Source organism: Uloborus diversus, chromosome 7 (genome assembly GCF_026930045.1).
Source record: "Uloborus diversus isolate 005 chromosome 7, Udiv.v.3.1, whole genome shotgun sequence".
Taxonomy (NCBI): Eukaryota; Metazoa; Arthropoda; class Arachnida; order Araneae; family Uloboridae; genus Uloborus; species Uloborus diversus.
The window spans coordinates 129,715,238-129,731,248 of record NC_072737.1 but is presented as its reverse complement, the minus strand read 5'-3'; the positions used below and the strand labels follow the sequence as shown (position 1 = coordinate 129,731,248).

Genomic DNA, 16,011 nt, shown 5'->3' with positions numbered 1-16,011 from the left:
GTGGTTAACTTAATAACACATATTAATTTACAATAAATAATTATTGTTTCTTGCAAAAATATGTCTTTTGGCATAAACTATAATTATTTATTGTTAAAGGTCATTCTGAAATAAACTGATAAAACAGCATTTTAAAAAAACAAATTCTATATTTTGAGTTCATTTACAATTTTATATTATGCTTTTTTACATTTTATTACTTTCAAAATGTTAAATTAGAGACAGAATTTTAAATTTTCTTCGATGATCTTTCCTACTTCTAAACACTAAAATTCCAACGCAACACAAACTGAGATCAGACAAATTATAATATACATTGTCTACTAGTTCAAAAAGTGTAACAAAATGAAAGGTTGCCAGCGTAAAAGTAATTTTAGATAATTTATTGTTAAAGTCAGTGTATATAGTAACACTTTGAGCTGCCCAATCATGGTTCCTTAAAAAACAAATTAATTGGGGAAAGTAAAACAACATGCTTTTATTAAACATAATAATTCAAAATAATATCTTAAGCAGCACAATAATTCTTATTTTTCATCACTGAAACAGATTAAAAACAAAGACGCTTCAAATTATTTTTAAATCTATCAACTAAAAGAGCAACAAATTTTAAATATCCCTGTCAGCAACAACTATTTTAAATTTTGTAAGAACAAAGATAAATGACATTTCAATAAAAAAAATTCCTGGATGTTTTAGTAATGAATCTCTTTTTAAGCTTGAAATATGATTTCCAAAGGCCAGATGAAATTAGAAGAAATAAATATTACATGTAGTTACAAATAATTTAAACAATGAGGAAAAAATATTTTATACAGGTAACACTCTACTTGTGGTCTTAGTAACAACAGAAGTACAAATACGAGTGAAAAACTTTAGTCCAGTTTGACCACCAGGTATATAGCTTATCACATACCTGTAAAAAAAATCAATGTATAATTTTATCACTTGAGTTTTAGAAAGAAACAATATAAAGAAAAACAAATTAACTGACACAGTTTTACAATTTATAAAGACATATCAGTTTAAACAAAAAAGGAAAAGTATTAAATAAATAACAGCAAATAAATATATAATCTAAATTTAAGGGGGTATTTTAGTCTAAAGCCTTGATTTTGAGGTGATTTTAGCAGGGTTGTGGAGTTAGAGTCGAACAGATTTTAGGGTAAAAGAGTCGGAGTCATTTGAAAACATGCCGACTCCGGGTTTCTTTTTTTTCTTTTAATTTTTACTGATTCTCCTTGTATTTTTTCAAAAACTGACTACCAATTAATTTGATTACATGTATAAAGGCCTACTAATAAGAAAATAATTGTCGTCGTGACAACCAGCTGGCTTGATTGTGTATCAAGCTTTCTGTAACAGCTACCTACACCAACTCCTAGTTTGCTTATTTTTTAACTTTATTTAACTGATAGCAACTGTTGGCAAACAGTTTTGTTGTCTAACATTTTCTAAGTAATGACTTTCAAATAAAAATATATTTTTTACCTCAATCTCAGTTACAAAGTAGTAAAAGGAATGTATGAATTGCTTGAGCAAGTCGGGAAACTTCTGAGGGTGCTAGGTAAATTCAAGTAAGTGTTGGCACAAAAGCGCAAATCCAAAAGATCCGATAAAATATAATTTTTTTAATCTAAAGACTTTATCTAAGAAAACTTGGTTATCACTAAAAAATTCAAAATAAAATCAGAACATGAACAATTAAAATAAAAAATTTAGCCAAGAAATGTAGGTATAGTAAAAGCTATTCGCACAAAGCCGCATGCCGTTGCATTTTGGGTAAAGTTTTCTCCAGATGTACATGTACTCGACCTCTCCGTGCAATATAGTACAATATTTTCATTGAAATTTTAAATTTATTCTTGGGGAAATTTTTCAGAATTGAAGTATTTAAATTTTTATAAACTCTGAAATTAAGTTGAGGTGTTACCCACCAGATGGGTGTTACCCATGGGGGGGGAGAGAGAGAAAGAGAGAAAGACTCCACTTAAAAACTTTTTTTACTCGGCAAAAAAAAAAATCTCTCAAGTTACAGCTTTCAAAAACTGAAAGCACAGGATTTGATCAACATCTGTTTGTTAAACACGAAAGGGGAGCAAATTAATTCTATTCATTTTTTTTAAAGAATGGGATTTTAAAATAATCTCACTTTAGAAATTGCAATTGATTTGCAAATTGAATTTCTAACGTTGCATAAATGGTAAGTTTACAATAAAATCCAATCTGAACATTTCATAAAAAGGGATTAATATTTCAATATCTGTTTAGGGGGTTTTGCCACTTCTCATGAGGGGGGGGGGGTCGGCTGGAAAAATAAATAAATAAATAAAAATGTCGGAGTCAGAGTTGGAGTCGGACGCTTAAAAATCCAGGAGTCGGAGCCCATTTGTCTTCCGACTCCGCAACCCTGGATTTTGCACACATAATAGAAAAAATAAAACAGTAACCATTTTCACTATCCATTTTAATCAGTTTTTTATTGATACTTTAAAAGTTTAAGAATGCATAATAGTTTTTTTAAAAATGCAAAATTGAAGGTGGTGGAGGCCGGCAAAGTGGAAGACACAAAAAGGGGGGGGGGGCGGTCTCTCAGTTGACGTGATTCCAATCCTAAAAATTTGAATTTAACACTAAAGTTTTTACACAGTACACAATATGCTTACAGAACCTTCAAGATATTGGTTTGTCAGGAAAATATGGAGAACAAAAGAATTTATTCTAACAAAATTAACTGTAACTCCAAAAATAATTCGAATTTCCTCAGATCCACTTAGAAGCTTATTCTTAAAAGTCTCAACACTGAAAATATAAAAATTAAAAAATAGATTTTTCCTTCGAATTTCTAGACTAGAATACCCTTTTAATTAAAAAGAAAACAGATTGCAAGACTTAGAATATTGCTCAAGATTTAAAATACTTTACAATAGATTCCAATGGCTGTTATATGTGCTTAACTTAGGGGCATCTTCAACTCGATTGGTTCAATTCAACCGAATTCAATTCACTAGTGGCGTAGGGATAAATTTCCTCACGGGTGGGTCAAAGGACATTTTTGGCTGGTATATATATGATCAATTGTGTTAAGAGTTGAATTTGCAACTTAGTTTTAATTAGTGAAACAAAGCACAATGATAAACTATTTAAAACAAGTGAAAGGTATTATTTGAGTAACTACTATACTAGAACAAAAATCAATTAAATTAATAACTAAATGTGGATTACAAAAATAGGCATACATATAAGTAATTCAGAAAATGAAAATGACAAACATGTACTCTCAGTAGTCCACACATGTACTCTCAGTGTAGTGAAGAGCTAATAAATGGTGTAGTTCAATCTGCAAGCATTTAATATAAGTTGTTGCTCCTCCTTTGGTTTTAGTTTCGATCACTGGTCATTTTTCAACTAGGAACAACTATATTTCGTCATGTTTCCTCCAGAATTTCATGCTTGTTTCTTCATACTTGTAGTTTTTTAAATTGTTTTGCTTTAGAATTATGATGAGATTATTTTCTGTTTATGATAATTTTACAATGATTTAAATATTTATGCAGCACCCCATTTCATGGAAGTACTGTAGCGGTACTTTTAAGGTTTTGCCTCATAATTGCTCTTAAGACAGCTTTAGCCAGTGAAAGAATTTAGGTTGACATTTTTGGGACATAAATTACTTTCAATTTACAAGAAAAAAAAATCTTCGAACTAAAAATGCGCTTTACTTCAGCAAGATGTTTGAATTATTATTTTTCTTTGAGCATCGAAAAACGCACTTCATTATATGCCACTTGAAAAACATTCATCTCTTTCTGCATGACCTTCCTTTCAGCAAGTCACTTCTGCTCTCCCAATAGGGGAAAATGTGAATGGCTTGACGGGAAAGTCAGCTAATAGGGATTCAAAAGGAAGTTCCAGAGTGGAAAAATTATATTTTTAATTAATAATTCTACTAATTAATGTCACACAATTATAACACTTAGCTAAACATGAAGCCAGGAAAATTACAAATCTATCTATACCTGGTTCGATGCTCAGTTTTCTGTTGTTCACCAGGAGCTGCGATGGCATAGATAGATAGATAGTCACATACAACATTTATTAATTTTAAATTCAACATAAATACGTAAGTCAGTCAGAAAGTTAGTTGCACTACTTCGTAAATACTTTCCGTCTATAACAATTTTGATGAAGCTCTGTGGCAACACTTCAGACATGTACCTTTATCACGTGACCCAGTGACTTCCCTAAGGCAAGTTTAGTTTTTCTTATAATCAGTGGCAAACATGTCTCAACAGCTACAAGTAGCGTCCAAATTGGAAACGTCTGCAGTGATTTGATTTTGTGGGCAAAAAGGTGCTACAGCACTGAAATTTATCGGCAGTAGCATGAAGTATATGGTGAAAATGCAATGTCGTGTCAAGCTATTGAGAAGTGGTGCTACATGATAGAGAATGGACGCTCAGATATTGACAACGCTTGAGGGAAGACAAGGTTCATGTGAGAAGTGTAGAATCACTTTCCCTAGCCGCCTAAACCTTTCAACTCCTGACTTTGATGTTTTTTGTCCCATGAAATAAGAACTTTCAAAGCGATGGTACCATTTGGATGACGAAGTGAAAGCTGCAACCTAACAATGGTTATTGGACATAGTACGGGATTTCTTTGCCGAAAGCAACGAAAAAATTGCACCATACCTCGAAAAATGCTTAAATAACGAAGGTGATTGTGCTAAAAGGTAGATTATGAATGGAACTTTAAGAAAGCAATAAAGTTATTGTATAATTTCAATCTTTTTTTTTTTTGTTTTCTTGAGCAGTGCAACTAACCTTCTGACCGACCCTCGTATTTTAATAAGGTATACAAAAACATTCATACCATAATAATGCTATGACTTGAAAAAGAGCAAATATTGCAGTAAGAAGTGTATTTTTCAACTGAAAAGAAAAATATTGAAAAAAATGAAAAACTATTCAACCATTCAAACAAAATTTAAAGAAATCCTTTTATTTCAAAAGTACATGATAAACTCGGGATCAATTTGTAACAAACAAGTCTACATATGATTATATTTGATAATTGCTAATTATCCTACTGGGAAACATTGAATTATTGCATAAAATACTAAAAAAGTTTACAAAAAAAAAAAGGAAAAAAAAGGCATATTTTTCCCTTATGACAAGAATCATGTGGAAAATTTTCAATGTACTAAAAAGTAAATTGTTATTACAAAATAATAAAGAAAAAAGCCTGTAATTTGTGGTGAGAATGATTTTAAAAATTGAAACTGAAAAATGTATGAAAGGCTATGTTAATGAATCTAAAGTGAAAAACTTTACAGTGAGTTGATAAACAGCTTTAGCTGTTCCACACTGATAAGCAAGACAAGATAAAGTTTAATCACACTTCAAGCTCTCACCTCCTTTCCCATCAACTCCTTTAACAATGTACAGTAAATCTTTATTTGTACATTTTTTTTCCCTCTCAATTACAGTAAAACCTGTGTAAGTTGAGAACTCGCGGTGCAGTACTTTGGCGGTCAACTTAGACAGGTGGTCAACTTACAAAGGGCGGTAATGTTTTTTTTTTTTTGCCTTTTCTTGCACCATGTATTTATTTTTTGAGGAATTCACCCTTACTCTTTCTGTTCAGCTCCACTTTCATTGTTCAACAATTTTGAAAGTGAAACAATGATTAAAAATACTATTCAAATATTTTAGTTATTTTTCCCTTGTTTTTAACTATAGTAGACACTGTAGTTTTAGAAATTCCATATATGCCTGCTAATTTTCTCTGGCTTTCTCCATTTTCAGTTACTTTTAATATTTCATACTTTTTATTAATCTCAAGTTAAACTAATTTTCTTTTTGAAGCCTTTTTATGTAAAACTTATAGCACAAAAAGCAACAAGCTCGACTCTCCCAGTTTATAAAGGCAAAATTAAAATATCCTATCTCTTAATCCCTTGCACCAGAAACATGTAACTTTACTCATTACTCATTAGCAGGCCCAGATCTGCGTACCCGCAGTGCGAGAGGCCCACGTCCTTAAATGGGCTAACGGCCCTAGAAATTGATGAAAAAATAGAAAAAAAAAATTGCACTATGGCTTATTCGCTTTTTAAATAGCCACTGCTGGCCACTAGGGAGAGGCCCTACATATTTTGTTGCAGAGGACCCAAAATGTAGAGATCCGGGCCTGCTCTTTTTAGCAGAATTCCTGTGTTGCCACAACGTATTGCAACTGAAAGAAAAGACTTTGAACTTTTCTACTGACACCTATTTTCATTGAACAGAGTGCAAAAAGCTATCTCAAATAGAACAACAAATGAAAAACAAGTTTGGAGAATAAAGAGCAGCATAAGCTGTATGCTGCTGTTTAGTTGGTAAAATGCTAGTATGTCATCAAAGCATTAAAAACATTCTTTGAAAGCTATCAAAAAAAAATATATATATATATATATATATATAAATAAATAAATAATAAAATAAAATAATATGCTGAAGAAAGTTAAAAAAAATAAACCAAGTGGTCAACTTACAAAGGGTTTTTTACAATACTCCAGACCAAATTTGGCATACATTAGTGGTCAAGATAGACAGGTGGTCAAGATAGAGAGGTGGTCAAGTTAGAGGTTTTCCTTCATTATATGAGATAGGGCTAATTCCGTTCCTAACAAAAGCGGTCAACATAGACAGGTGGTCAACTTACAAGGGTGGTCAACTTTACAGGTTTTATTGTATATGTTTTTGAAATTGGTCCCTGCAATTTAAAGTATAACTATTATACATATTCATTTATATGCTTTTTCATTTACTTTTCATACAGTCCCAACAAAAACATATAAACGGTGCTTCACTGTGTTTACAGTTGAATTACATGAATCAGAAAATCCATATTTACAAATCAGGAATATAATATTTACAAATCAGGCTAATTTGTAAATATAAATGGTACCATGCTAAAAGGGATAGCTGGGGGGGGGGGCTAAGGGAAGCTTTAATTAGAAATGCAAAGAAAAGCTAATGATACATATTAAAGAAATAACTTCTCCCTGTGAAACTATTTTTCACTAATTGAATGCAACAACATTACATTTTAACAATGTTTCATTCAACCATAACCATGTTATCACGGTTTTAAAAAAAAAAACTATCACATGATGTAGGAGAGCAATTCCATTTTAGCAGATTTTATCATTTGTTGAACTAAACACCCAACAAAAAGACTATAAATGTTAGATTCTTGGTGCATTGCAACTACAGTTAAATTTTGAAGGCATCCAGAAATATTTAGATAATATTTTTTATGGACATATAATGGGATAATGGACATATCTTTTCAGATATGTCTAATGCTGAGCAAAAAAAAAAAAAAATAAAGAAAGAAAGAAAAATATCAAAAAGTTGCTGAATTTCTGTTTTGAATAAATATGCATAGTTTCAATGTTGTAACATGCTTCACATATCAATACTTTTCTATACACCTACCCTTAGCTTGGTGCTTTGAGATTACCTTATAATTTTCACAAGGAATAAAAGTTTTAAATTATGTGCTTACTAATAACAAAAAATGTATAGCTACTAAGTTAAAAGAGTCTGCAGAATACAGGTAACTAGCTAAATATTTCAATTTTCATGTCTGGTTAATAAAATGTAACTTTGTTAACAATGAAACGAAAACTTGCACACAGAAAATGAATGAAATTTTGAATTATTATTTTGAAAAAAAAAATGGAGAAATTGAAGCATTAAAAGTTATTATGATCATTAATCAGCCCTGCCAATTAATTGACTGATTATCAACAGCCGATTAAACAGTAATTGGCCAATATGCTTATAGGCGAATCCCTAACAGTAATGATTGAATAAGCTGAAAATAATTCAAAGAAAATATAAGATAAATTCTTAGGCATTATTACAATATCAGGAAAAACAATAAAAATAAAGAATGTAAACATTAATGGAGATAGTACTCACCCACAATGCTGAATACAATGTAGAAAACATGGTCCCAAAATATACTACAGTGAAAGGTAATCTTTCATAAGAACACAAATGTTTTATGTGATTATATGGCCCCCACAGCAGAGAAAAACTGAAGGAAGAGAAAAATATACTTAAGAATATAGCACAATAGACTAAAATGAATCAGAACCATGAGCAAAATTCATTTTTACCGCTTTAGAATCTCTTTAAAAACACATTTCAATAACAATGTCAACTAAGTACAGAAAATTGACTTATTAATCAATATAAATACAAATGTGATGACCAGCAACAGGCTCAGGATCCAGCTATGCTGGTCCTAGTCAATTTATTAGTCCTCAATGAAGATCAATGACTCTTTTAGAGCTAACTACCTCCTTGCTCATTATAGCCTCTTCCGGTAAGCTGTTCCAACTACCCACAGCCCTACTAAAGTACAAAATTTTCCTAATTTCCAGGTTAGTCTCAGATTTGAACAGCTAAAAACAATGACCCCTCGTCCTGCTTTTCGTACAAAAACTTAACACCATTATCATCTTTCATTTTCATAAATTAAAACAACTGAATCATGATCCATCAGACTCTCCTTTGCTTGAAGCTACACATTTTAAGCCTTTTAAGTCTGGTATTAATATCTAAATCAAATCTAATAGCCCCCTTACTAGTGTAGTAGCCCTCCATTGAACCCTTTCTAATAAAGAAGTGTTTTGATTGTGATAAGAAGAATAAAACTGTGAACTAAACTTGAAATAATTATTCAGAGTTACACCAAAATGATATACAGTAAAATCCTATAACAATCAACTTCAAGGGACTTTTCTCCGCACGCACCCCACCTCTTAGCCGTAGGCCTTAGGTTCCACCGCCCGGGGGGTCCGCGTAGCGGGCCCCCCGCACGGCTGAGTGCGGCGGTCGAAACTTCAAGGGACTGGGAACTTTGCTCATTGTAAAGGGAATATTTTTGCAATGGAATTCAAAAACTGCAATGGCAGTTAAATGGAACTAAACATTTGTTTTGTTGAAATGGATATTTCATTGTACTGGCAATGTTCGTGCTCAACTATCTGTAACCTGGGTCCCAGGGACCCATTAATGAAATAGATTTGGGTCCTTTGGTGGAAAAAATGAGTCTCTTTAATTTTAAACAGAAAATCTTAGCTTATAAATGAATAATATAAAAATATTTATACTTGGGGGGAAAAAACTATCCACATAGTGATTTAAAAAAGGTATGAAATAAACTAAATTGGTTAATTTTGCTCTTTTTTTCTGTGATTATCATTGTAAAATTATTTTCAAATAATACACTTGCAAGACTTAGTCATGTGAGAAACTATTTGGTCAGTTACAATGAGATTAACTCAAAAGTTACTTCAAAGTTGGATTTTAGCATAAAATAAAAAACAAATGCCTCTGATTGATCAAACAGAAAGCATTCCCTTAACCTTCGTTTTCCTGAAAATTTTTCTAGGTGAAAAAAGCGAACAGCCCCCCCCCCCCCCTCAAGGTCGTGCTGTTTGGTAGTTAGATCGTTATTGATAAAGAGAGGAGGTATTTATAGAGGCGCTCAGCCTGAATTTTTTTTAAATTGAAGTCAACCCTATTGTTGGAAATCTTTGGTACTGTCAGGGAAAGCAATGAGGTTAAATCTCTTGCCGCAATTTTTGGAAATTGACGTTCAAAAATGCAATTCTAGATTGATCTTTGACGATGTAATGGAAAAGAGACTTTGATGATGTCCCTGCACAATTTTTTAAAATTTAAATCTTAAAAATGTGATTGTAGGTCACATTTGACAGTATCAAGAGAAGAAATAGGATTTCAGGGACTCTATAACAAACATTACATATTACACAGAACTCAAAAAGACTTAGAATAATCCAGAAAATTCGAAAAGGAATCAAGGTTCAGAAAACATCCTCTAGAGAATCTGATGCAGTCAAAATGCATGCTACAACAGTATTTGACTATTTTTCAATAACAATAAGCACTATGACCAAGGAATTTTTCAGCAGATGCAATCTAAGCATAATATTGAAAATGAAATTGTATTCTGTTAAAAGATTAAGTATAATTTCAATTTTTATAAAAATACATATCTGGAAATAATTTCATAGTGCATTAATAATAGATTTCAAATATAGTGAACTCTTTTTCGAGTGTTACTCAAAAAAAGGAGTCACCTGGTGCGGGACACATTTGTGCACTCTCCCCAAGTGATACTATAAACTGTTCTTCTAATTAAAAGAATCTAATAAAATTTATATACATTTTTAATAGATAAAATAAGAATAAGAAACGCTGCTTTTTTGTACACACTATATGACCAAAAGTATTGGGACACTTTAAAAAATTCACATTTTTACGGTTGAGAAATAAGAGACCAATTGCTTTGTAATTTTTTTCACATAAAAAGAATAATCCAGCTGTCATTTCCCAATAAAAATCAAGTTTACTATTCATTTAGGCGACCAGCAACAAACTAAGAGAACAAAAAAGGGTTTTTGATCATCCCTCATTACAAATGGCTGGGAATAAGCTATCAATTTTAGAAATAAGCTGACAAACAATGTAGAATTTTTACTTAGATTTTCATAAAAGTATCCTGTATACCAGCAGAGACGTAAGTATTTCTTTCAAACTTACAAATTTTATTTGAAGGTTTTTGGTTTATAACACGCAGTCTTCCGCCAAACATTACCACACTTTCAGAATATTTGACAGCATAATATAAACATAAGAAAATTTGCAGTTAAAATATTGAACATTTAATGAAATATGAATGTTTAAAGCAGTTGAATTTTCACTGTGCATGCGTGAAGGATAGCAATTTATAACATTCATAATCTAAAGCCCAGAAAGGGAATGAAACTCACAAATTGCTATCTTTCGTGCATGTGCAGTGAAAAATTAATTGCTTCAAACATTCATACTTCATTAACTTTACAATCTTTTCATTTCAAATTTTATTGTTCTGTTTCTTTTGTATGCTGTCAAATATTCTGAAAGTTTAGTAATGTTTGACAAAAAAATCTGTATGTTTTGAGCCGAATACTCTCAAATAAAATCGGTATTTTTTGAAAGAAATGCCTATATCTCCGTGAGTACTTTCACAAAAATCTAAAAATAAATTCTACATAGTTTGTTAACTAATTTCTGCAATTTATAGTGTATTCCCAGCTATTTACAATGTCAAAAATATATTTTGTTTTCTCAATTTGCAGAGGGCCCCCTAAATGAAAAGTAGATTCAATTTCAATTGGAAAATGACAGCTGGACCTTTTGTGTGAAAAAAATTACAGAGCAATTGGTCTTTTATTTCTCGAGAAATCTGTAAAATGTGAATTTTTGAAAGTATCCCAATACTTTTGGTCATATAGTCAACATATGCATTAGATAAGAAAAAAAGTATGACTGAAAATATTATTCATTTTAATTAGAATACATACCTGCCAATAATAAAAAGGCTGCCCATAGAATAAAGCAGGCAAAATTTTCTGGCCTTGAGTAATAACAGAGGAGCGTACAGTCCAGCCTGAAAAAGTCAGAAAAATATTGAACAATGAACTACATAAATTACGACTTAACATACACCTAAAACAAAAAGTCGAGTATATAAATATATCATAAAAGTATGATTTCAAGAAGCTTAAAGAAGGAAAAAACTTCTCCTACAAAACAGTTTGCAAAAAATATTTCAGATGAGGAAGCAGAAACATGATCACTTTATGAGAACATTCTACAATGATTCCTAATTTATGGGGGTGGACTTCCAGAAAGAGGAATAGAATTATTGTAAGGAGGACTGGAAAATGTTGGTCCCATCAAAATTTCTGAGCAAAAAAATTCTGGTGTTGAAAATAAGAATCAGCAAAACATCATCACTACAGCCCTTAGGTTTGAGTACCTGCACTAAGAAAAGTAATATCCTTTCAATGACACCTAGTTTTGAGAACTTTTGAGCTCAAAAATATTGTATTATTATTTCCCTAATACAAGGGCACCCATATAGGGGGGCAAGGGGGTCTCGAGTCCCCCCTCCCTTAGAAATTAGAACTTCTTTGTTTTTAGTATTTTTTTTCTTTGCAAAAATGTAAAAATATTTCTTCTCCAATCATTAATGAATAAGTAATTAAAAATGTAGAATTTTAATGACTCTAATCTGTCCTGAAATTGGTTTTCATTGAGAAAATATCATGCAAAACCATAGTTAAAATATCTGAGCTCCCCTTACAATTTTGCATATGGGCGCCCATGACCATTTTTTATAATTTTGTATGATTTGTTAAACATAGAAAAACTATCAATAATACAATATACATAGGCATGCGCATGGGAGTCACCTAGAGTACCGTGGTACCCCCATTAGCACATAAAAATGAAAATTAATACGAAAATGGTTAAAATTTTACATTTTTAGGTTCATTAACTTCTTACCTCATACGCTTTAAAAACGTCTTTTTACTCACAATATTTAAAAAATTTCCTTAAGCTAGCAAGTATGGGAGCCATTCCAAGCGCAATTTCAACCTCCTGGTACAGTAGTACCCCCATTTCTGAAGCCCTGCGCACGTCTTCAACAATATATATTAATAACTAAAGATATTTTTGTGCATAAAAAGTACTTTATATAAAAAATAAGTATTGCTTTTCTATTCCATTAACAAATTGCAACACTGATAGCATTTACAAAATCAGATTATTAGAAAAAATGAAGCAACTACTTATTGCAATGCTTTGTAGAGTGATTTCTAATTTAAATGATACAAACCAGAACAAAACAAAATGAACCCATCAAAATGCATCCTATAAAGCCTACAATTCTCTGTTTCTTACTCTGGAAGAAAAAATAAAGCTATCATTATAGATTCTAAAATAATATCAAAAAACTTCTTAACAGTTAGAAACACTTAAACATGTACAATGTTTAAAGCAGTTTTCGACCAACACACAAATCCAGAAAAACCAAGTTCTTCAGAAAGAAAATTTTTTAAAAACCAAACATAACCTGCCTTTCCTTATTTTTTTTATGGGGGGGAGGGCGGGGGGGGGGGGGAGTATGTAACTGAAATTTTTGAAACATATGCAACATACATAATTTATAAATAAAAAAGGCATTTTTCAAAAATATATTTTCAACCATAAATGATTAAATTATTGATTCTGAGTAAACTATTTCTACTGAACAAAAAAAAGAAAAATGTAAGCTATCAGCTTTTAAACCAAATAAGAGCATGAGTAACGTAAAAAATGGAGAAAAAAAAATCATGGCTTTTAAGCTCCATCTTAGAAAAAAGGGCTCAATAAACCAATCAGGAAACTCTTCCTTCCGTGCAATTTTCAGTTAAAACAGTTTCAAAATATAGCTGTGAAACATTATTTTCTTAATATTGAGAAGTATGGAATAAAAAAAAACATCAGTTCAAAAAGTTAGAACTATGAAGTTATGCTAGAAAAAAAAAATAATCACATAAGAAATAGTCAGCCCTTAATTACTGCATTTAATTGGACTTGACTGCAATAAGTGAATTCCGCAAAGTAGGACTCTTACAATTTGAATTTAGAGATTAGAAAAGACATTCAAACCTTTGACATACGTTTTTATTATTAAAGCTTTCTAGTTACTCTTCTGAACATTTTTGTGATTTTTTCTCCTCTTAACTGGTTAACTATAATTTTTTCAGGATAAAAGAGAAATCAGCTTTTTTTATACAAACACATTAGAAAAGGTTAAAAAATACACTTGAACAAAAAAAACATGAAAGTGAAGCCACGAAAGTCACAACACAAACTGGTGAGGGACGACTGCAAATCAATACTTTTTATTCACAAACTCATATTGTTCAGCAATGAAAAAGGTGTTCATTAAAACCCTAAACCATGCATTTTTTTAAAAAATAAATTTCCTCCTACTTTGACTTTGTTGCTTATAGTTTAAATAAGGCTACTATTATACACATTTAAATTTCTTGTAAAGACTGATGGACCATAAAAAGCGAGAGTAAAATGAGCTACTTCTTCATATAAAAATGAGATAAAAAGAAAGATGAACAAGTAATAAAACTTACAAGTTAAAGTAAAATAATTTTAGAATTTTATTTTAACAGGATTACATAATGAATATTAACAAGAATTACTGGTATAATCACCATAAATTTGAAACATAAGGAAAAAAATTGGAGGTCGGAAAATAAAAGCATGACTATGAATACCAGGTTTCCCGTTTTAATTCAAGAAAAATACCGCACTAAGGGGAAAAACTTTTCTGGCGCAGAACTGGAACACAATCCTCCTATTAAGTTAAAAACTTTCTAGCAAAGAAGCTAGTTCCAGGTTTCATTTGGAGAAGTCTCCAAACACACAGACACTGGTTGAGGTCAGCTAACATGGTATGTCTCAACTCTGAAATAATTAAATTAAGAGCAATAACATTCCACCTTATAATCAGAACTAAGGCTGCATTGAAAGCTATACTGAACAGCTCAATTATCAAGGGGTGGTCACCTAAAGAGAGTATGGAGTAATGGTGCAGAATGAGCCAATGATTTTTTTTTTCCTTTTTTTTTTTTGGTGGGGGGGGGCTAATTTGAGAGGGCTTTTGGATTTTGTGGGGTGCCGTATCAATTGAAGGGGTGCGCCATTTCACTAGGGGGATGGGCACCCCTGCAGTTACAGTTCTCTTGTCAAAAGAAAAAGTATATATGCACAGAAGATATTAAATAACACAGAAAAAATAAGCCAAATAACGTAAAATTTAAACAAAATGATACGAAATACCTGTCAAACAGAGGAAAGTTGCTTGGAGGAGACCCGTAGTCAAGTTTCAAATTGCTAATTGAGTTAATATCAATTTTGCGATAAAATTTTAAGGACAACCCGTCATAAATCAAAACTAAAAATCGCAAAGAACTTACTAAGGACGGACAAAAATAATCCTTTTCTGCTGTACTAAACCATGAATTATTTTTGTCATCATTTTCCAAATCAAAGTTTTCGCTTGATCGGGTGAACCAAGAATCGAGACTCAAAGTTCTTAGCAAATTACTCTTCTCTTCAGAGGTTCCAGATTCATTTCTATTGAGGTAAGCTTTGAGACTTTTGTTAATGTCAACCGCATTACTATCTGGAGCCATATGGTTCCATAAATGTAAGAAACAGATAAAAACTTCGCGTTAGCGAAAAACGCTGAAAATAAAAACAAACTGTGTTTTAGGAAAGAGATTAGCTGCAAAACTGCTGCTGCTGAAGCGATTTAGCTAACTGGAGTGCTATTAGATCCAAGTGAAGAGTTCTTCCCTCGTTTTCCCCCCCCCCCCCAACTCCAAATAAGCATAGCATAGGCTATGTTCGCACAGAGCCACCAGTGGACCGCTGTTAACCGGTGACTTTTTACCAGGCACATTCTATGAGTGCGTTCGACGAGCACGACCGAGAGCGACCGGTTGGTTAATCACGTGAAAGCTAATGATCACGTGCTCCAATCAACCAATCAATTGCTTAGAATGGTAACCGCTGCGATAACCGGTTGATCATAGAACGCCGCGGTTAGTCGGTTGACCGGTGAGGTTCGTCGAACGCAACCTATAAGGCTGTGTTCAATGAGCGACCGATAGCTCCCGGAATAATGACGTCACCTTCAATGCTTTAGCATTAGCTAACGTCACTAGCTATCTCGTGATCAGTCGACCGGTCGCTACCGGTTAAGCTCATCGAACAAAAGCTCATAGAGCTACCGATTAATGAAAACTAATGAAAACTCCCTAAGGACACTCACCACGACGTCATCAAATTAACTAACCGGTGCTCAATGCGATAGCCCTGGCTAATGGGCAGTAATTTACTGAATATAGCCACATAGCTTCGTCCGTTCACTATTCAAATTAACTATGGCAGGCGCTGCAGTCTCTTGCTAATGGCGACTAAAAGAGTAAAACCAAAATCGAACCACTCCATCGGACCGTGTCTGCGTCGTCCGAGCGAAATTGAAACCATAGAAATGTTTACAAGTCTTATGAATTGAAACACT

General features: G+C 32.2%; 1 protein-coding gene across 1 annotated transcript; it reads right to left on the bottom strand.

Moving 5' to 3' along the window:
* Nucleotides 1-747: 747 nt before the first annotated feature.
* On the bottom strand, nt 748-15,182 carry LOC129226444 (uncharacterized). Its single transcript, XM_054861049.1, has 6 exons — nt 14,900-15,182; nt 12,757-12,822; nt 11,435-11,520; nt 7,977-8,094; nt 4,876-4,934; nt 748-916 (listed from the first exon to the last, which is right to left on the bottom strand). The coding sequence occupies exons 1-6, from the start codon at nt 15,116-15,118 to the stop codon at nt 811-813; spliced, it is 654 nt and encodes a 217-aa protein (XP_054717024.1). The 5' UTR covers nt 15,119-15,182; the 3' UTR covers nt 748-810.
* Nucleotides 15,183-16,011: the final 829 nt, after the last annotated feature.

Bases quoted from the DNA above. Each gene is read 5' to 3' on its own strand.
- LOC129226444 (XM_054861049.1), bottom strand. From the start codon at position 15,118: ATGGCTCCAGATAGTAATGCGGTTGACATTAACAAAAGTCTCAAAGCT. The intron at 12,823-14,899 runs GTAAGTTCTTTG...TTTTTCTTCCAG, and splicing joins ATTATTTTTGTCCGTCCTTA to AGTAAGAAACAGAGAATTGT. The intron at 8,095-11,434 runs GTATGTATTCTA...CTCTTCCTTCAG, and splicing joins AGCCTTTTTATTATTGGCAG to TTTTTCTCTGCTGTGGGGGC.